The sequence below is a fragment of the Macrosteles quadrilineatus genome, unplaced genomic scaffold, assembly GCF_028750875.1.
Source record: "Macrosteles quadrilineatus isolate MER2022 unplaced genomic scaffold, UCM_ALF_1.0 Scaffold_6__1_contigs__length_79288215, whole genome shotgun sequence".
In the NCBI taxonomy this organism is placed as follows: Eukaryota; Metazoa; Arthropoda; class Insecta; order Hemiptera; family Cicadellidae; genus Macrosteles; species Macrosteles quadrilineatus.
In genome coordinates this window covers 49,704,042-49,724,814 of record NW_026542599.1, presented here as the reverse complement: position 1 = coordinate 49,724,814, position 20,773 = coordinate 49,704,042, and the positions used below count along the sequence as shown (strand labels likewise).

The following is a 20,773-nucleotide window of genomic DNA, read 5'->3' as shown; positions in this document are numbered from 1 at the left end:
TGTTAAGGTACACAAGACCTATCTATTATTGAACAAATAACAAAGTTAGTCTGACAAGAAATTTCAAAATTGTGGCCGTTTAAATTTTTTTAACTTAAATAACTCCAAAACGGATAATTTTATCAATTATGTCAAGAATACTATTTTAGAACTTTTACTTCCCTATCAAACAATACCAAGATCAAAAAGATCGGACAAAAAAAAAGTAAATACAGTAGAACGTTTTTTAGTTGTAAGATCAGGCAAAATGAAGTGCACCCCGTCCCGACTAACTTTGCCTTATTTTTACATAATGTTGAGATTGTAGCACAACGGATTGAGTTATCAAATAATTAAATAACTTACGTCATCAATCCATGAATTGAATGAATCAATCCTATGAAACGCGTACTCCACAACAATTCATGGATTGATGACGTAAGTTATTTAATTACTTATTTTTACACAAAAAAAGTTTTATTTCAGTTATATGTTTAATCTTTTTGACCTTGGTAATGTTTGATAGGAAATTAAAAGCGCTAAAAAAAAGTAATCTTGACATTTTTTGATAAAATTATCCGTTTTTGAGTTATTTAAAATTATAAAAGTTTAAATGGCCGCCATTTTGAATTTTACAATCGGGCCAACTTTATTGTTTTTCCTATAAGAGGTATTGTGTACGTTAACATTCTTACCAAGTTTCATAATCATCGGTTGAAAAAACTTAAAATAAAAAAAATAGTTATATATAAAAACAAAATGGCGGATATAAATAAATATGCATTTTCGGACATTCCTGCACATAAACCTTTTTCTTCCTTTAAGTATGAGGCCTGAAACGTTTTTTATGGACACCCTGTATAAACATGGTTTCTACCAACTTTTTAAAGAGCTACTACAGTAAGTTTATGTTAGGTAGCCTATTTATGGAAATGTGTTGCTAAAAATATAACACAAATATTAAATATATATGCTAACAATATTACAATTTTATATAGCCTACATTATTGTGAAACAGTTACATTTTAAACTTATTACTATTATAAATACTTCAGGAATCAATAAAATATAGAATATCTACAGTGAAGGAAAAGTTATGAATGAAGATTAAGATGTATCTAAATTTCTAGTGAAAAGGTAGTATATGGGATCACTACTGTTGTGCAAATTAACTAGAAATGCACGATTTCTGTTTCAGAGATTGTTCACTAGCATCACCAAACCAGTGTTCAAAACTTATAGCAGTTCAATATACAAAACACAAAATATAGTCAATTATTCACATTTAAAACAAAAACAATAAATTACACACAACATTTATGAATGAAAAATATACTGTGAAGTTCTATCTAGTTAGTATCGTATATATTTTCCCGTAAGTAGATAGATCATTGGGTATATCTCGATGGTTGCATTTTTTAAATTTTATTTTTTTATGTTTTATGTGTTTTGTATCAATGAATTTCAAAAAGGAAAAAAAACTACCACAAGGGGAATTAAATCAATTTAAATACAAGTACACATAAAAAAAGAGCAATGTAATATAATCTATTCTATATATAATTCAGTTTTAAAAATTTTTGTACAACTAAATCTAGAGTTCTACTGGACCGATTTTATTAATTAATGGGTCGTTGGAAAGCTTAGGTCGTGTAGATTTGCAAATAATTATGAAAGTTTGTTTTTATTATGATTTATGGTGAAAAATTTCAAAAAAACATGTTTTCCATAAGAAATACATTGAAAATGGTGTTTTTCACACTTTTTATTTGGGTGCGACTTTTAGCTGCCTTTTTTTAGTGTTTTCAAGAAGTGTATGGTATCACTTTGTAGGAAATTTTATTCTCTTTCAGAATATCACCTTCCACTTTGGTCGATTTCCTCGCCATTTAAAAGTTATTTGCAAAAAAGCTAACCAACCTCAGAATTTATAATAATGAGAAAATATTGAGTTTGGGATATTTTTGTTTAACTTTGTACAACTAAATCTAGACTTCTACCGGACCGATTTTGTTAATTAATGAATCATTGGAAAGCCTTACTCATGTAGATTTGCAAATAATTATGAAAGTTTGATTTTATTTAATATTTGTGGTGGAAAAATAAAAATAACAAAAATACATTAAAAACTGTTTTTTCAGGTTTTTATTTTCAAGTTTATATTTGTAGTCAGCTTTTGGCTGCCTTTATTAAATAATTTCAAGAAATACACAGAAGTAATTTGTAGGAAATTTTATCTTCTTTCAGAATATCACGTGCGTTTACTACGATTTACTCACCATTTAAAAGTTATTGTCAAATTAGATAAGTGACCTCCAAATTTTTAGTTGTTAAAAATACTGAATTAGGGATATTTTTGTTAAACTTTGTACAACTAAATCTAGACTTCTACTGGACCGATTTTGTTAACTAATGTATTGTTGGAAAGCCTAATTTGTGTAGATTTGCAAATAATTATGAAAGTTTGATTTTATTAAATATTTGTGGTAAATAAAGAATAAAAAGCAAAAATAAATTAAAAACTGTTTTTTTTTTAGTTTATATTTTAAAATTTCTATTTATAGTTAACTTTAGGTTGCTTTTTTTGAATATTTTCAAAAAACGCCAAAGAGTACTTTGTAGCAAATTTTATTCTCTTTCAGAATATCACCTTCCACTTTGGTCGATTTCCTCACCGTTTAAGAGTTATTTGCAAAAAAGCTTAGCAACCTCCTAATTTATTGTGGTGAGAAAATATTGAATTGGAGAGATTTTTGTTAACTTTCTACAACTAAATCTACAGTTGTATTGGACTGATTTTATTAATTAATAGGTCAATAAAATCTGTGTAGATTTCCAAATAATTAGTAAAGTTTGAGTTTTATTTATTTATGGTAGTAATAATGGGTTAGCCAGTAAGCATCATCTGATCATATGGAACACATGTATTAACCTACAGTTTAACAGCTGATTGTTTTATTGTTATTTCCTTGATTTTTCTTTGTTTACATTTAGTTGTTTACTATTTGAATTGGTGGTTGAGGTCCGTAAAGTGTGTTTCTAAAGTGATGTTTTTAATCTGTACCATTAATAAGTATTGGGAAGTTAAGTGATGCATGGATTTCATAACCAAAAATTATTATTTTAAACTGTCAATTATAAATTGTTCAAATTTAATTTATAATTCACAGTTTAAAATAGTATTTAATATTCGTTATTTTGAACTGTTAATTATAAACTCAATATTTTACATTAGTTGAAAAATGAATAACTTTACTCTTCACTACATGGTTGGTGATGGAAACTGTTTCTTTAGAAGTGTCTCATTTTTATGCCATAAATCTCAATCCAGATACAGTGATATACGATCCACAGTAGTTGATGAAGTCGTCAATAACTGGGACTACTATTCTCCTTTTATCGTAGGGGATAAGACATATAGACTAGAAGTAAAAAACGCGACGGGATACAGAAATTTGATGACCAAAGATGGGGAATACGCCGGTAATGTCGAAATCGAAGCTGCAGCAAGAGTTTTTGACTGCCAATTCAAAATATATGCTGAGAAATTGGATTATTTTGTAACGGTTGGTGAAGGCACAACAATCTATAAACTACGATTCTCAGGAAATGTGGATGCTGGGCATTACGATAGTATGCCTGAGAATCAAGAAAAGATGTAATCTTACCAAAATCAAAACGTGGCCGTGCATCAAACAATAGAAAAAGTAAAACATGTTCTGGCAGACGTGAATCAACAGCTCATAAAAATAAATTGAAGAAACCGATTTATAGTATAGATAAAGATTTACTCCAAGGGGTAAAAAAGTGTTTATCAAGCAATCAAAAGGATGGAGACCCAGATAATGAAAAGGAAAAGGAACAAGATAGTCTGACCAACACTTCACTCAGAGATGATGCAACTTCCTCAACCTGCAAACGAGGACGTCCAGGAAAGAATAGAGAAAGGAAAACATGTTCTGGCAGACGTGAATCAGCAGCTCATCACACAGGTCCAGCGGAGAATGGAAAAAGAAAAAAATGTTATGGAGACACAGAAGATGAAACAAAACAAGATAATGTGACTAACACTTTACTCAAAGATGATGCAGCTTCCTCAACCTGCAAACAAGGACGTCCAGCAAAGAATAGAAAAAGGATAACATGTTCTGGCAGACGTGAATCAACAGCTCATCACACAAGAATAGGAGGGGGAAACAATAGTGATGTAAATAATAGTTTACAGCTACCTATTACTTTTGTGCCTGAAGCCTTAAAAGATATAAACGATGAAAGTGAAATAAAGTTACACTCATGTGGTAGTCTTAGTGAAGTGTGTGAATTCTGTGGTGCTAAACACTTTGTCGGAGAAAGACCTGGTGATAAAATGTTTTCTAGATGCTGCTCAAAAGGAAAATTTACATTAGAACGGATTCAAACTGCATTATTACTTGAACAGCTTATGACTAATAACAATATTTATTCCGATAACTTTAAGTCCAATATCCGTTCAATTAACAGCTCCCTGTCTTTTGCTTCGATGGGAGCACAAATAGTCCCCCCTTCAAGTTATGGTCCTTATTGTTTTAGAATAAATGGCGCTATTTATCATCGTGCTGGTACATTACATCCTGAAAATGGAGAGCAGCGTAAATATGCTCAGTGGTACATACTCGATCCTGATGAGGCTACTGCTCAAAGAATGAAAATCAAAGAAAACTCTGGATGCAATGAACATTTATTACAAACATTAGGCTTATTCATGTCAAAGTATAATCCATTTGCAGAAGCCTGCAAAATGATGTATGAAGTAGATACACAGATTTACCATTTGTTTTAAAAAGACGGCAATTTCCTTTAAAATTAGCGTTTGCTATTACAATAAGAATAAACAAAGCGCAAGGCCAGACATTGGATAAAGTTGGGATATACCTTCCAGCACCAGTATTCAGCCATGGACAATTGTATGTTGCAATATCAAGGGTTAAGGTTTGAAGACATAAAAATTAAAATTATCCCTAGCAAAGAACAAGGAAGATTATTAAAACAATCAGAGATGAAGTCTTTTCAAAGAATGTTGTTTACAAAGAAATACTGTAAATAAAATATTTTTGTAAAATTGTTTGTGTTTTTCATTATTTTACTCTTTTAAAAAATCTGTTTATTTTATAAACAATCTCATTCTTAAAAAAATGTTCAGGTACTTACAAGGGCATATATTATGTACTACTGTACTTTCTAGGGACCGTTGTATTTAACTACAACGGGCTCTGTTGCTAGTATGGAAAATATTAAGCTTTCACATAGAATTTTATGGGATGAATTTTAAATATTTCAATTTTAAACCTTATTCTTATGTTAAAAAAAAAAAAAAACGGGACAGAAAAGTATATTTTAAAATCGTAACCTGATAAGGATTTTAGACTTTACTTTGTTAAACTGTTTTTCCTGTCAAAGGAACCAAATAAAATGGTATTTTATTTACCATGGTTTGTAAAATTATTTACTAACATCTTCTTTAGACCTTATTAGTTAAGTTACTTTTAACCTTTGTAGTCTGCATGACATAATTTAGTATATTTAAAAGATTTTTGGCGGTGTAAGAAATTTCATATACTTCCCAGTTTCAAGAATCGTATATAGTATTAAAATAAATTACCTTATTTTCCTGAGTTCTAGAGTGAATCAGTCTACTTTTCCGATTAGCATATTTCATCGCAGATGGCACATTTCTATGGATCTTGTTCAAAAAAATGTTCAACTGCCTGTATAACTAATAATTTATATTTAACAAAAAAGATTGAGGACCTCTTTTAACCTTGCATTTGCCTGCCACATAGGTCTCGGGCCTGTGCTGAAACATATTCTGCAAAGCAATTATTGATGAGCCAGTAAAGAACAAGAGTGAACTGTACTGATAAAATTTAGTGGCAGACACAAGGATCTGAACCCATGACATCGCTCCTGTAGATTTGTAGTCTGTTGCACTACCGACTGAGCCTCCAAATTGCCAACCATCATCATTTCAAACATGATAGTTAAGTTAGAACAATATGAAAAGCTTCTGGGGTTTGCTATCTGGGTAGAAGAACAACTTATTCGTGAACTCAGGCAAACAAGTTAATTTATTTTAACAATCAACTACCACTTTAACCCCTCTGTTAAAATGTAAATCTAATAGTGTTATCGTAAACAAAAATGTTCTTTATTTTTCCAGATAGTGATCATTACATTTCTGAGTTCAGCATTACCTGGTATGAGAACTGTCGCACGACTTTGTACAGTCGGTTAGCCTCTTCCGCAAAGTACTCTGCTTGCGTAAACAGATCCTGCGTGGTCTTGAGCGGTCCGTCACCCTTGGTGAACTGATACATACTGAACGCCATCCGAGACATGTTACGGGCTCGCTTCACTATGTCATTGTTCTCGTCCATGTTCGCCCCCCCGGTTCCACCTTCTTGCCATCGCTCCGTCTCCGCCTCCATCTCCGATGTCGCAAGTTTCATCTCCAGCCCCGTCTTGGCGATCTTCTCTTGTTCCTGTTACAAAAATCACTTGAAATATGGTTTTAAAATACCCCAGCTGTTCAACAAATTACTTCAGTGGTTCAATAATTAAAATACAGTTCAACAATTACTTCAAAATATACCTTTTTAAATACTGTTCTTAATTATTACTTAAAATAATATGGTTCAACAATTTATATAACAGAGCTTTTAGTAATTAATTGCATTAATAACTGTTCATAACTCCTAGAGTAATGTTATTGTAACTTTAGAATGTTATAAAAAAAGAATATAAGTAAGAAACGGTACATTTTATTTGACAATCTGACAATTAGTGGTGGGGCTGGTGAAAGTATTTTACTAAGACATTCATATTTCAATAGGCTAAATGCATAATGCACATCTCAGTCTGTTGGATAAATTAAAGTCAAAATTTATTTAAAGAAATAATAAATTACTCTTATTTATTTCATTTTATGGTTCATTGGACTCAAAGTTTTAGATAAAATTTGTCCTTGTGCATTTAACTGTTGAAAACCTTGAAACTTTTAGTAAGGTAGTACTTACATCCACATCCAATCTAACATGTTTTAAAGGCTTGCTGGTCGTTCCATGCTTCTGCAAAAATAAAAAGTCATATCATAAAATTAAACCATTAGAAAAGGAAGTAGTAGATAACTACTAACTAGATACATTATTTAACCTATTTGAGAGTAAAGCTAAATTGTTGACAAGTAATGCTAAAAATTGCCGTTCCTGAATGTTCTTTTTATTATTTTTGAGTGAGTATGGGCATGAAATGTTTCGGGAGGAGAGGTTAGGTTTCATCAATTGCCACAAGGTCATTTATGCTTGGTGGTAGAATTGATACTTCGATAATTTATTTGACACGTCAATATGAACGGAGTCTTTATCCATTCAATTGTAATAGTTCCCAACCTATAATCATGTACTATACGTTTATTGTTAATATGAGTTGTTTGGCGTAAAAACTATTTATCTAATTGCTAGTTGAGGTGTAGTGTATAGTAGCCTATTCAACCCAAATTTTTTCTTTATTTGAAACTAAAACAAAGGCTACATACCCCTGGTCTTGGGAGAGACATGTAGGTCTGTTTCTCAGGTTGTCTCAAACTGTCAATGACATCTTTACACACATTGACTACATCTGTCATCAGGGCCTGCCACATGTCTGCAAAAACTGCAATAAAACAATAACTTAGAGTAATACTTAAGCAAATACAGACAAGTAATTGAGCCAGAAGCATATTTGCCTCCCTAATGCTACGGAGTCGCTCACAGCGGCCATGTAGTTTATCAGATTTTCTGCGAGTGTAGCTGAGAACAACTCTTCTTTCATGGTATGCAAAAAATTCCGTGGACTCATTTGTATGGTTAATCATCAGTTCAGTCTAAAAATTTCAATTATCAATCACCAGTTCATTTTGCTGTTTCAGTGTCGCTAACGGTCAACTTTTTTACGTTTTATTATTGGTTATTTTTCAGTGACGCCAAGACTAATCTTAAATCGTTTGCAATTCATGCTTTTGTTTGTTTTGAGGATTATAGTTCAAATTTTATGTGTTAGAATTCATTTTGGTTGTAAATTGATACTTGGTAGCTAGTTAATACTTAATTCTCTGCCAATAAGGTCAGACTAAGATACAATTTCTTACACTGAAGGACCAAATTTTATATTGAACCGTAACATCATCATTTTCTAGTTCTACTAGTATTCATGTAAAAAAAAAATTGAAAAATCTCTAAAATATAATGGGTAAAAGGAAGAAATAACTTTTCCCCCAAGACCTTGCAATATTGGTTCGAATCTCCAAGCACTTTTCAGTGTGGCTTTGGTTAAAGAGCCATAGCTCTATAAGGGTTAAACTTGTATCACTGTGTATAACTTTTCTCATCTGTTCACAAAAAACTCTGACAATCAAACGACCATTTCTATTTCACCAGTATATTGATCAAAATATAGACTCAAGACTCTACCCTTTTAGTAGACAAAGGGGCTGAGAAAATATTAAGCTAGTGACATTTGTAAATAAGTTATCAGGGAAATCTTTCCAATCATAACGGAGAAGCCAGCGCAATAGGGAACAAAAGTATCTGCTTTGAAGCAGAAGTTGGTTTCTGAAGCAAAAAGAAGGTGTTTGAAATAAACTGGACTATGGAAAATAAGTTATTAGAACAAAATTTAGATGAACACCCTAGATTTACAGTGGTATACCTTCTAGGTTCTCCTTGGCTATCTTGGACGTGGGATGTTGGCTGAGGGTGAGAGATGCAGTCACTACTTGAGGTCCGTATATCCTCAAGTTGATCTCAGTATATCTAGCAGACACTTGCAAACTTTCTGAGGTAGCCATATGTCTCATTATCTTACATACCTGTAAAGTAGTAAATTTAGATTAGGTTTGGTTGAGCTTTACATGTTTTTGTTGAGTTTTCTAGCCATCGGTAAGCATAAGGATGTTAATTACGTCTCTATGCGATCATCCCTCTAAATATCAGTTACCTTTTTGCAGTGCTAAATATTTTCAAAGCTCTTGAAGATTATGTACCACTGAGCTCTTGAACAAATCTTCAAATCCATCACTATGTTTTTAATATGTTTTCGGGGAGAAGAGCACTTGGTTTAGGAATACATTAAGGAAGAATGAATACACACCTAACTTACCCAAGAAAACATTTCACTCACTCAGACAGTTTATAGCACACAATAAATAAGTGCACACAACACAATTAATTTTATATTTGGCCCTTCAAGAGGGTTTCTCCAGGAGGAAGTATGGCACTATGAAGAAGCCTCCATAAAGCAGAACAAGGCAATAAGGCAAACAAGGCTGTTGCCAGGGAGTGGGGACCTCAAAGGGGGGTTTTTCTCTTGATGGGGCAAAATATAAAGTTAATTAATTGTATTATGAACTTTGTGTGTGCATCAACTGTCTGGAAATCTTTTCTCGGGTAGGTTAGACCACTCATTTCATCTTCCTTGAGTCAGTAATTTTTGGTGGTTCGAAACCGGACCCAGCTGTTCCTGATCATTGGGCTTAAAATAAATGATCCTGATTAATGAACCAGCTGATCTTAGTCAATAACAAAGCTACACACATCATCTTACACCATTCTAAACCCATCATTCACTCTATTTGGTTTAAATTACGCGCCTCCCATCTCAAATAACTGATAATTGATAACATATATCGTTATTATGAGATGGTGCACTACCCCAAACATAAATAAGGGATAAGGATTGCGTTATGTATTATCATCGACCAATCACCAACTTACTTCCAGTATATGGTCGACCATCTCGTTGAACCTGTCGCCACCCTCCTCCAGCCTGTCTTGGTCCGCAGATAGCGCTGTGTTGCGCAGAGTGTGTACCAAGTCTGTGCTGGAGCGTGTGAGCCGCTCAATGTCTGCGCTCTGTTCTCGCGCCGTCGCCTGCAGTTGCGTACGCAGATCTCTCGTTGACTCTAGACAACTTAGTACGGCTGACTCCATCTCTCTTGTGGGAGAATAACTGTCTGGCTGGTCCTAGGGAAGAATGTCTTTCAAAAATGGCTTCCTTTAAAAATGTCCTTCAGAATTTAATGTTTGGAATTACATGACGTGCAACACAGCAGGAACCTTTATTTATTTTCTTTCGGCGGCAAACTAAGTTTCTTATACTCCCTTTTGTCTCTTCAAAACTTGTCTCTGCTTTTTCAATTCATGTATAATTAGTTTGTATAGCTTATATTTTTTTGTTTTACATGGGGGGGGACTACTGCCTCAGGGATTTCAAAGCTATATTGATATAGAGATTGGTTAGTTTCCGAATTGGAAAAGTATGAACATTTTATGTTCAAATTAGTTTTTTTTACATTTATTATTCAAGTACTTCTCAAACTAACACTGTGACACAGTTGATAAACAGCAATTAAATAGAATATATTTTAAACCTATGCTTTAACATTGTTTATTCCACGATAATGTTGTTAATCATTGAAAATATGTAACCTTTTATAGTCAATGGGGCAACATGCTATTTTTGTAGCAGATCGAAAGAGTAAGTATTATAATTTCACACTCTTTCCCCGTTAGGGTTGCTAAGGGATGGTCAAGTCTCGAAATTTCGGGAAATTTTCGGGAAATTTTAAATCTCGTTACACGAGACGAGATTTCTTTTTGGCCAAGATTTTTATCGAGACGAGAATAAAAAAAAAATAAATAAAAAAATAAAAACGCCTGCAGAAAGTTAATGCAATACCCGCAATACAGGAGCGTGTTGTAGTTGCGTTTCCATTGCGAATGTGTTCTTATTTAATTAATTCTTTAAATGTAAATATTACTTTAATTATTTTAATAATATTACTTTAATAACATTTGAGAAGTTTTGTTAAGTGTAAGCAGTGTGAGAAATGTTTTATTACTATAAAAAGTCAAAACAAGTAACTATTTTATAAAAATTAATATTGCTTTTATTTTATGATTTATTTTATTTTAGGATAAGTTGAACTCTATCCTAACTGATATCACTATGTTTCCTAATTGTAGGCATTTTTAATAAGTTAGGCGTGATTAATAAAAAAATGTTATGCTGATGTTTTTTAATAAAAGATTGTAAATATTCTTGCCTATTATCATTATTTTTGTATTTAAACAGTCATCTAACAATGTTACAAAATCAGGTAAAAATTTTGAACGTGCTTTTCCCGTTGTGTATGAGAAGGGAAATCCCGTCTCGATCTCGTCTCGAAATTTTATGAGAAATCAAAAATCTCGTCTCGTCTCGTCTCGAACTAAAAATCCAATCTCGTCCATCCCTACTGCTACTATAGTTATTGGACTAGCTAGTATAAAGTTTTCTTGTAAACTGAAGACTAGATATCTTACTAAGACATTGACATACATAATAGTGGCATCATGATCGTGGGAAACCCTTAAAGTGAGACATAAAAACCGCAACTGTTGCAGGCTCGAGATTATAATCTACTGATGTCGCATCAGTGTGAGGCTTCTTTGGATTAAAGGCTTACTGGTTTAATCTGATTGTAAATCAGCATATCTCACACTGTTAGGTGTATCTTTTGTTATGTACCAACTACTTATAATAATAGGCTTACAGTATTTAGGTACTGATATGGGATCATTTTTGAGGATTTTGTAAATAGTCCACTTAAACTTAATTTTCAAACTGAGTTAAAAGTACAATACAATTGTTTATTATATAAAATAGGACACAAGGGCATAGGGTTTTAAATTAGCACAGCAGACTTATCTGAATGTGAAAGATTTTGTCCTGACCCAAGAAACACTTTACTCAATTCACAAAAAATGTAATCGTTTACTATTAACATGACAGCATTTTAACCAGGGAAGGTTTTGAGTAAGGAATATTCAGTTGTTAGGAAGTCGTTGGCAGCAACATTTTTTTTCTTTGCTTTGTGTACAGTAGCCTATTATTCTAGAGTTCCCTCCACTCTAAATAACGCTCTTGAAAAAAAAGCATGGAAAGTTACCTGCTGCTGATTTTGACTTCTGAATTAACTACTAAGAAATTCAAAAATAAATTACTAAAAAACGTGTTACAAACCAAAGTGTCACCCAGACGCAACAGCTGTTGAAGCTCCATCTTGACTCTGTCACAAAGTAGGAGAATGTTCTCTCTGTGTTCGTGACTTGTGTACGCAGAATCTGTGAAGTCCTGTGTTCGCTCTACGATGGTATCAACTGCTGAGCTTAGCATCTCCTTGGTGGCAGGAGTCAGCAGGGTCAACCTGAGGCAAGAAGACTGATGAATTGATCATGTAGTCGATAAATTCAATAAACGTGGCTTGAGGAAGTGTCTGAAGCTTCTTCACGTCAAATATTTGTAAATTATCACTAAACGGTGATCTTTTCAGCTGTCGTTGTACTTATTTGTTCGGTAAATATAAGTGCATATGAAGCACAGTTTAGATAAACCCTAAATACAGCTGGGTACAATTCTGATAATAAAAAATTCACCAGTGTCATTGTGACAAAAGTCAATTAAGCTTGTTGATGATTTGAAACTGAGCCCAGCTGTTTTTGATCATTTTGGGCTTTTAATAAATGGTCCTGGCTAAATAAATAGCAGGTATTAGTCCATAGCAAAGCCATACAGAAATCTTGTTTTATTCTAAACTCATTCTTTAAACATTTGAGTTAAACACACCTTTTGTACGTCACCAACAGAACACTGCATGAACACCTTAAGATACCCACAGTCAAGGAAGAAATCATAAATTTAATTTAAGTAGGCCTAAAAGATATTTTTCTAAATTGGAATCTCATCCAAATAATCTAGCATTCAACTTGCTCAAACAACAATACTTTAATACTTTTTCTTTGAAATGGCGACCATACAAAGTATGGTACAAAGTATTTTAAGACAAGTATGAATGGAGATGAGTGTAGGACGAGTGGCGCGATCTTGTAGCAGACACGATTTATAGACACAAGAGATCCTTTTAATTCTGGACCTTAATAATTGCTGTTGACAGTGATTAGCAATTGTATTGTATTGAATTGTTTGAATTGTTGTATTTGAATTGTATTGTTGTTGTTGTGTGTTGTTTGTAGCAATTGTATGTTGTGTTGTGTTGTTGTAGCAATTGTATTGTATTGTGTTTAGCAATTGTTTAATGTCCAAACAATAATGGTGTATTTTATAACATTTTGATTGTTCATCGTATTTATAGAACAGATTGTAAAGTAACTTAGCTGTGGACTGAAAGTGTCTCATGGTAGAGGTGACAGTCTTGCCCCGTCCCAGTCCTCCTCACTCTTGTCCCTGAGACCCCCGCCTCCGTCTAGTACCCTATCCTTTATATCCTTCTCACACTCTTACCTGGTCATCTCAGGCGTGGACTCAATCTGTCTCATGGTGGAGGTGACAGTCTTGCCCGTCCCAGTCCTCCTCACTCTTGTCCCTGGCCTCCGTCCAGTACCCTATCCTTTATATATTTCTCACACACTTACCTGGTCATCTCAGCCGTGGACTCAAAGTGTCTCATGGCGGAGGTGACGGTCTTGCCTCCATCCCAGTCCTCTTCACTCTCGTCCCCGAGCCCCTCACCTCCGTCCAGTACCCCGTCCTTCACTACGTAGTGTATTAGGTCCATCGCACGCCGCATCTGACAAAACACCGTGTCTCTGTTCTCACGCGACGATGAACTATCTGGGTGCCTAAGACATGCCTGTAACATCGAAATGGTAGTGTACTAAAAATGTAATGGGTTATAAAATCTGTTGTGAGCTAAAAATATGAAATATGCACTGTAAATTACTAAGGCTGTCCTTAAAGCTCAAGCAAGGCTTTTGATGAGCTTGAATTAAGGCCAAGTAGGCTAGTTCAAATCTGTCACCAGGGCTGTTTTTTTAATCTTTATTCACTACGATACTAGCCAATCCGCACTTTATGTATGATCAGTTATGTCATGACTGAGAATTCCAGAAAAACGCAGCAAAAGACAAAGTGCCCCAAGAGGGCTAAAAGAACCTGGGGCCAATTGTGAACCTTTTGTTATAACTAAAGCCCCAGTGTCTGCAATTTGTGATTGCTGAGTGCACTGCGGGTTTAATCGAGTATCGAGTATCAAAATTGTGTCCACTATGTGTCGACACTGGTATGTGAATTGTAAAATCCGGCCAATTACCAGGTCCTTTACTTTTAAAAATAATCCCTTGATTTAGAAAATTATCTTTGGGGACTAACCACAAGGGCCCTGTCTTGCATCGGTACAGTGTGTACCTTGCTTTTGGCTACATAGGCAAAACTAATCATAACATAGAGATGGAACCAGTTGGAATATAGTAGTGAGAAAAAAACCCAACATGGCATTGGTTTCAGATTTCAACCTAACTTATAACACTTTTTGGTCCATCCTGAACCCGGGCTTATACGTTATCTTAATATGTGAAATGTTGACTTAAATAGTGTAAAGGTTTTTGCTAGATGGAAAGAGAGACTTCTCAGTTTAGTAGCATAGATTGTAAGTGTAAACGACAAAAATAAATTGAACAAATATCCTGAATGTTTACCTTGGAAGATGTGAGAAGCAACATTGTGGACCGGTCCAGGACCTGTCGAGCCGCTGCCATCTGGGCTCTTCTTCTTTCATCCTTCATGTCGTTCTGTCTGTTCCCGGTGAGATGAGCTAGTTCTACCATTTCAGCTCCAAATTGGCTAAAGGCTTTCACAAATTCTGTGAAATTTGATACGTTTTCTAATCTTCCTAAACTTCTTGCAACCTGTAAAATTCATTTTTTTAATAATATAATTCTGCAGGAAGGTTAGTTTTTTTGGAGAATAATTCTATTTTGGAGAGCAAGTCCTTAAAAAATTTATTTTTAGAAGTTTACTGAATATTTACTCATACTATAATATAGCTCACAGATCAAAGACTGTTTTATGTCTTAACAGATATGTACAATTATAGGTGGAAGATATAGGCTACTAATGTTTCATGGATCAATAGATTGTATAGAACGTTTTATGAAGCACAGTTTTATTGTTACAAACAACAGCAGTAACAAAACATTTGTAATTGTTTAAGTGTTACTCATAGAGTATATTGAATGGAGGTCAAACTCGACACTATTCAGTTATTCAAACCATTCAAAACAATTTGAAATTTTCATAGATACAGGTATTTTTCTTAGTATTTATTTATTCACTGCAATACAACATTTTACATTTGAGGACATCCTCTCTACCCTTAAACTAGTGATGGATCTATTCCAGAAATTTTAGATTCCGATTCCGATACTTAGAAATCGATTCTCAATTCCGGTTCTATTGATTCCATTATGTTAAAAACATTTCCTGCAATCGTATAGACATCGTCACTGTCACCTGCGGTCACGGCTAAACCCTGAACAACTCCCAGCGGCAACAGAACATCATCGTCTTCCACGATCGCAGCAAAATTATGATAATTACCTGCGTCCTTATAAACATCATCATCGTCTCCCCCGGTCACCGCTAAACCCTGAATAACCCCGTGGTAACGGAACATCATTCTCGACTTCTGTGGTCGCGGCATAATCATGAACATCTCCCGTGGTCGTGTAGACATTATTGTCGTCTTCCGCGTTCACGGCTGACTGACCATCTCCCGTGGTCACAAAAACGTTATCGCCGTCATGCACAATCACGGCATTGGTGGTAATTTTCCGTTTTCGCGAATCTCGCACATGCATGTGCACAAGAGGATGTGAAATATTTATCATGAATTGAATTGAATCTTTGCAGACGAGTCGGGAATAGGTATTAATGTTGAGCGGTCGATTCTCGTTTCCGATTCTAAAGCCAAGAATCAGTGGAATCGAGTAATCGAGAAATGACTTTTGGAATCGACGATTCCCTACCTTAAACCTTCAATATCCATACATCAGCTAATATGAGTAACAGAAGACGATCACTTGCAATAATATAAGCTAGAAAAATTCAACTAATGAAAGGTTTATCACTATTAATAGTTCAGCAAGACCCTCTAGGTCGGTCAATGGCGGATTGATCTAAAGAGGTAGAAAAGTCGATTGAGTGTTTGAATACCTGTCTGTCTCTGGGCTTGGTTGGAAAGACATTGGAAAAACAGTGCACAGCTTGGGTGAAAGTTGATAGGATTGGTTATTAGTAAATTGTACTTCTGATAAGGCATTTGCTACTTTTTAACCCTTTGAAGTGGATTTGTATTTCTTTTTTTCCGCGAGGATAGTACATAGAGTATTCGAGCACTCGGGAAAATGGCGGGCGGCGACCTATACTTGTCAATCGAATGCAAAGGGTTAACTGTTCCAATCATCCGTAAGTGTCAACCGAACTTGTTTTATTAGGATTTGGATTTAAGTGTTCGTTTCAGAGAGATAACCTTGAAAAAAACCTCCATACTGTTAAACTATCAACTTAATTATTTTCACACAATCATTACAACTAAAAGAAATCTCAAAATGTACAAGTTAGATGGTTTCCTTACCTTGTCTTTAGCTAGGAGAAGCTGCTTGACGACGACAATGTCAGCCAGTAACAGGACTCTCGTGACAGACGATAGCAAACACCTCGCAGCACGAACCACAGCACCGCGGTCTGTCAGAGAGTCCTCCAACACTGCCTCGCACAGCTTCTCTATTGCTGTACCTGAGACCAACCCACTGTCATGTTATATCTTCCAATATCTTCTAACTCACTCCACGCCAATCACGTCATCTTCTGACACGGACTATAGACGTCAATAATCTATCTCCTGCCTGAATATTGTACTGACTGGCCACAGTACATCAGGAGAAATGTTTAAAACATTTAAAATACATAGGGTAAGTTAGTATCGTCTTGCAGCAAACCTGCACACTAAGGGAATCTCCATTTGCCTTATTGGGGTTTCGCAAAAATATTTCCTAAAAATTGTTAGATTTATTCCCTATTTAAATAATATAAGGTTTAATGAATACTTCATGGGTTGTTTGTATCATAAAAACAGCACTAAAATTATTTGGTGTGGGTACTGAATTTGCTTTTTAAGATTTGACTCAATTTATGTCAATTTTGACAAATGTACAGTTTGAAAATTTTAATTTCCAAAAAACACATGAAACTAAATATTATCCTGTTCTTCTATAAAGAAAGTACAACAAATTAAAATCACTGCCAAAACCAATTGGGATAATTATTTATTCAAATTGTACGATAAAACTAAATTTTGCATTTTACAGAGTTATTGTCCGTTTATACAGCAGACAGAGAAGTTTTCAATGTCATGGCCCACACATAAGATGGTAGTTTTGTATTGCTGATGGCAGTATTGAAAAATTCATTGTGCAACAGATGGTATCCTACCACATTTGCTCTGTCCAATGTTCAATAATGTTACCAATATGGAGTTTGCAACTTCTTAACCACTGCAGTGTTTTACTAGTGTTGTACATGTCAGCAGTATGTAATAGAAAACTTTGAACTTCTTGAAGTTAAGTTTATGTTAAGTAAGTTACAGTTTTAAACAACACTGTGTGCTGCAAAAATAGGCTAACAGATTTTTTATATTTTGTGGAAATACAGACCAAATAGAATCATTTGTATTTCCTCAAATCCAAATACAAACACTAATACACACTCATGATTTGTTTTGTTATCTTTAGTAGTAAATTAAAACTTAACCAAACCTTATTGATTATCATTTGAGATAGTGCAAAAATTAGGGTTGTCTTTCAGAAGAGTTTACAGACAGATTTTACAATACGATCAAATTAGTCTACTTGCACTATTTAAGGCCAATGTTTTAACTCCAACGTGGGAATATATGTTTAGTTCCATCAAAGGTGTCATTAGTTAAAATCTCAAAAATCCAGAACAACTTGGTCCAAATAGGAACTATCAAAACGTGCTTTAAGCTTTTCTCAGAGTTGAGCCAGCAACCATCTTTACGAGTAATCATACCCTCCAACTCTTACAGCTACCTACCATACTACATACTACATACCGTAATGTTAAATTATATAGGAGTAGACCTACTCGTCAATTTGTGCTTATATTTTTTCAATAACTGTCAAGCAATATATAGGGCTAAGTTAAGTTTATATCCCAAAAATTTCAACCACCCACTACTATGTGTGACAAATCCCGATTTTTCCACCCTAGTTGCTTCAATGGAAATCAATAAAGTAAAATGCATGGAAAATGAAGGGGTTGTGAGTTGAGTGGCTGTAAGCTCATGTTTATAGAGACACTCCTGCTGAGCCTTTTGAGTCTGTAGTGATTAATCATCGTAGAATTCACCAAATAAGATACTCTTCCTGTTGTGTGGAACTTAGTCTATACTTAGGATGATTTGTAAGCAAGTATAGTTTAATAACTACGTGTTGGACCTTTGACTATTGGTTAAATAATATAGCAATGCTTAAACATTCCTAATTCACCCTAATCACTTGAAGAATTCTATACGGAATATGTAGTATATTTCAAACTGAAAAACTGGGTCAAACATTTCTCTCTTTGAGACTAGGAACATCTTAGAGCTAAAATAATTTCGGTTTCAAAGCAAGAAATAGCCTTGAACACAAAGGCTACAGTAAAAGACAGAAGCAGGGCTGGTCTTACACTTTAATACTTATACGCCTTGTATTTATATGATACACGGCAATCATAAAGAAGTTTTAGTACAGGCCAACAAAATCTTAAACATTATTTTTTAATAGCCTTGGTACCTACTTGAAAAGGCTTTAGATTTAAAAAAGTTAAAATTAATAGCATCACACTGAGTTCAATCTTAATGTATATGCATAAAGTAATTTAACAACACCACCAGAGTTCTAGGAAAGCTGGTTATTATTATTATAATTTTCTTTGTGTGTTTTCAACGCCAATCGAATTTTTACTTTTTGAAAGTGAACGGTACAAACCTCCTTATCTCTGTTGGGATGGATAAAGATATACTTGTAAAAATATTTTTTCTTGTGTCCTGAAAATCAATGCTACTATATTTAATATTAAATGTTGAAAATATGATATAAGATAACATGCAATTTCTAGACTTACTGAGAACATCTGGGAACGCTGTTAAGGCTTGTTATTGTATTACTTTAGTAAGTATGTGCATATGAGGTTAAGACAAAGAGTATTACGCTTTTAAAATATTTTTGTTTGAAACCGATAGTTTCAAATGATTTAAAGATTATATTTTTAAATGAAGTGTATAATCCATCATATATGAAGTATAATCTTTGTCATTGGGCCTAGATATAAATATCCTACAAAAGGTCCCTTGCTGATTAGTAATAACTCGTTAGAGTGATAAAATCTGGTAAAAATCTTTAGATTCCTCTCAATGTGTATATTTTCTTTACTCAACTTAGCCCAACCTTGAAATAATTTAGTAAACATTTTTCACCTTTTAGTAAAGCAACACAGTTGTACACTCCTAGGATACATTATGATTGTGGAATTTGAAGTGTCAATGTAGAATCTCAAAGTTTAACGTGTTACAAACCTGCTGCCCGGGCCTCTTTGCATGCTTGATACATTTCCGTCTTGATCTCCGGGTTGTCGTCGGCGATGGTCTCCCCGATGGTAACAAACCTCTCGACCGCCAGGTTGACGGCTTGTCCGACACGCGCCACGGCTCTGACACTCCGTTCCGAACATATCCCTCCTCGCTCTCTATGTGTTACTAGTGTTGATATCTGGAAAAAAATCACTTGTTATTTTCTGTACTGTAAACAACACTTTACATTGATTTGAAAGTCGAGGAGCAATGTATTGCTTTAATACACCCGAGTGTCCCATTTAAAAATTAACCAGGGAGGACTATTATGGGACACTCGGTATTTGTTTATTATGGTTATTGTTGAATTATGGTTGTAAATCAAAAAAACAACTGTGCACCCTGAAATTTATATATTTTCTTGAAGTTCCGTTTTTTGTAACTTGGTCCATTTTCAAACTTCAATAAAATAGTAAATATAGAACCGATTTAACTTTTGTTTATGTTATTGGATCAGTGTAAATTTGGATTTTACAGATGTTTTTTAAGAGACAGGATTTTAAAGTTTATTGACTGTTGATTTACTAGTAATTGTAATATTGTGTCAAAAATGGGGTTTCTTGAAGGGGATTAGAATTTTTCTGGTTTTCTTGATATACCTATGAGGATAATCTTTGGGTGAGTCCATTCTGTTTCCTTTGTTAACACTTTCAGAATTCATATATTTGTTAATTAGTGTAATAATAATTGTTGTTGGTTGATAAGATAAGATATGTTCAGCAAAATTTGACTTCATGGGAGTTTTATTGTTACTTACTTACTCACATGGGCTTGTATGTGCTCTAATCTAGATCCAAACATGTCCTGTTTGACTAGTGAATAATTTTGTGAAAATGAAAAAATATATTGTTGAAATATTATTGTCAAACTTTGGTACCTAATTTTGTGATATGCAAGAATCCTGCCATGTTCTTCCACAATAGCCTACAACTTCTCTCCTGACTTTCCAGGATAACCTGTTTAGGGAAATGAATGCTCATGCTGGTAGATGGCTAAATCTTCATTTTATGAGTTGTTTGTTTGTTTTAAGAATGTTATTAGTGTCTTAATGCTAAGACAACACATGTAAAAATAACATTTATATTAATAACTAGCAGAGTACCCGTCCTTCGTACGGGGTTGGCATAGAAGTATAAAATGCTTATTGCAGTAACGGGAGAGGACACGGTTTAAGGAAATTTGGTCTTTAAATTTATACAGTATCCTATAGTGTAGCACACATCTACCATAGCCCTAATTTTCTACAACTGCACC

General features: G+C 34.1%; 1 protein-coding gene across 4 annotated transcripts in view; it reads right to left on the bottom strand.

Moving 5' to 3' along the window:
- LOC128996318 (alpha-catulin) overlaps positions 1–20,773 on the bottom strand; it is a 64,662-nt gene that overhangs the window by 12,853 nt on the left and 31,036 nt on the right. For all 4 annotated transcript variants that reach the window (XM_054421567.1, XM_054421568.1, XM_054421570.1 and 1 more), the window contains exons 2-11: positions 19,466–19,658; positions 16,463–16,623; positions 14,526–14,735; positions 13,464–13,681; positions 12,055–12,238; positions 9,765–10,013; positions 8,701–8,860; positions 7,550–7,665; positions 7,032–7,082; positions 6,210–6,497 (exon numbers count right to left, since the gene is read on the bottom strand). In XM_054421567.1, coding sequence (XP_054277542.1) covers positions 6,210–6,497; positions 7,032–7,082; positions 7,550–7,665; positions 8,701–8,860; positions 9,765–10,013; positions 12,055–12,238; positions 13,464–13,681; positions 14,526–14,735; positions 16,463–16,623; positions 19,466–19,658 — 1,830 coding nt within the window. The remainder of the gene's footprint in view (positions 1–6,209; positions 6,498–7,031; positions 7,083–7,549; positions 7,666–8,700; positions 8,861–9,764; positions 10,014–12,054; positions 12,239–13,463; positions 13,682–14,525; positions 14,736–16,462; positions 16,624–19,465; positions 19,659–20,773) is intronic.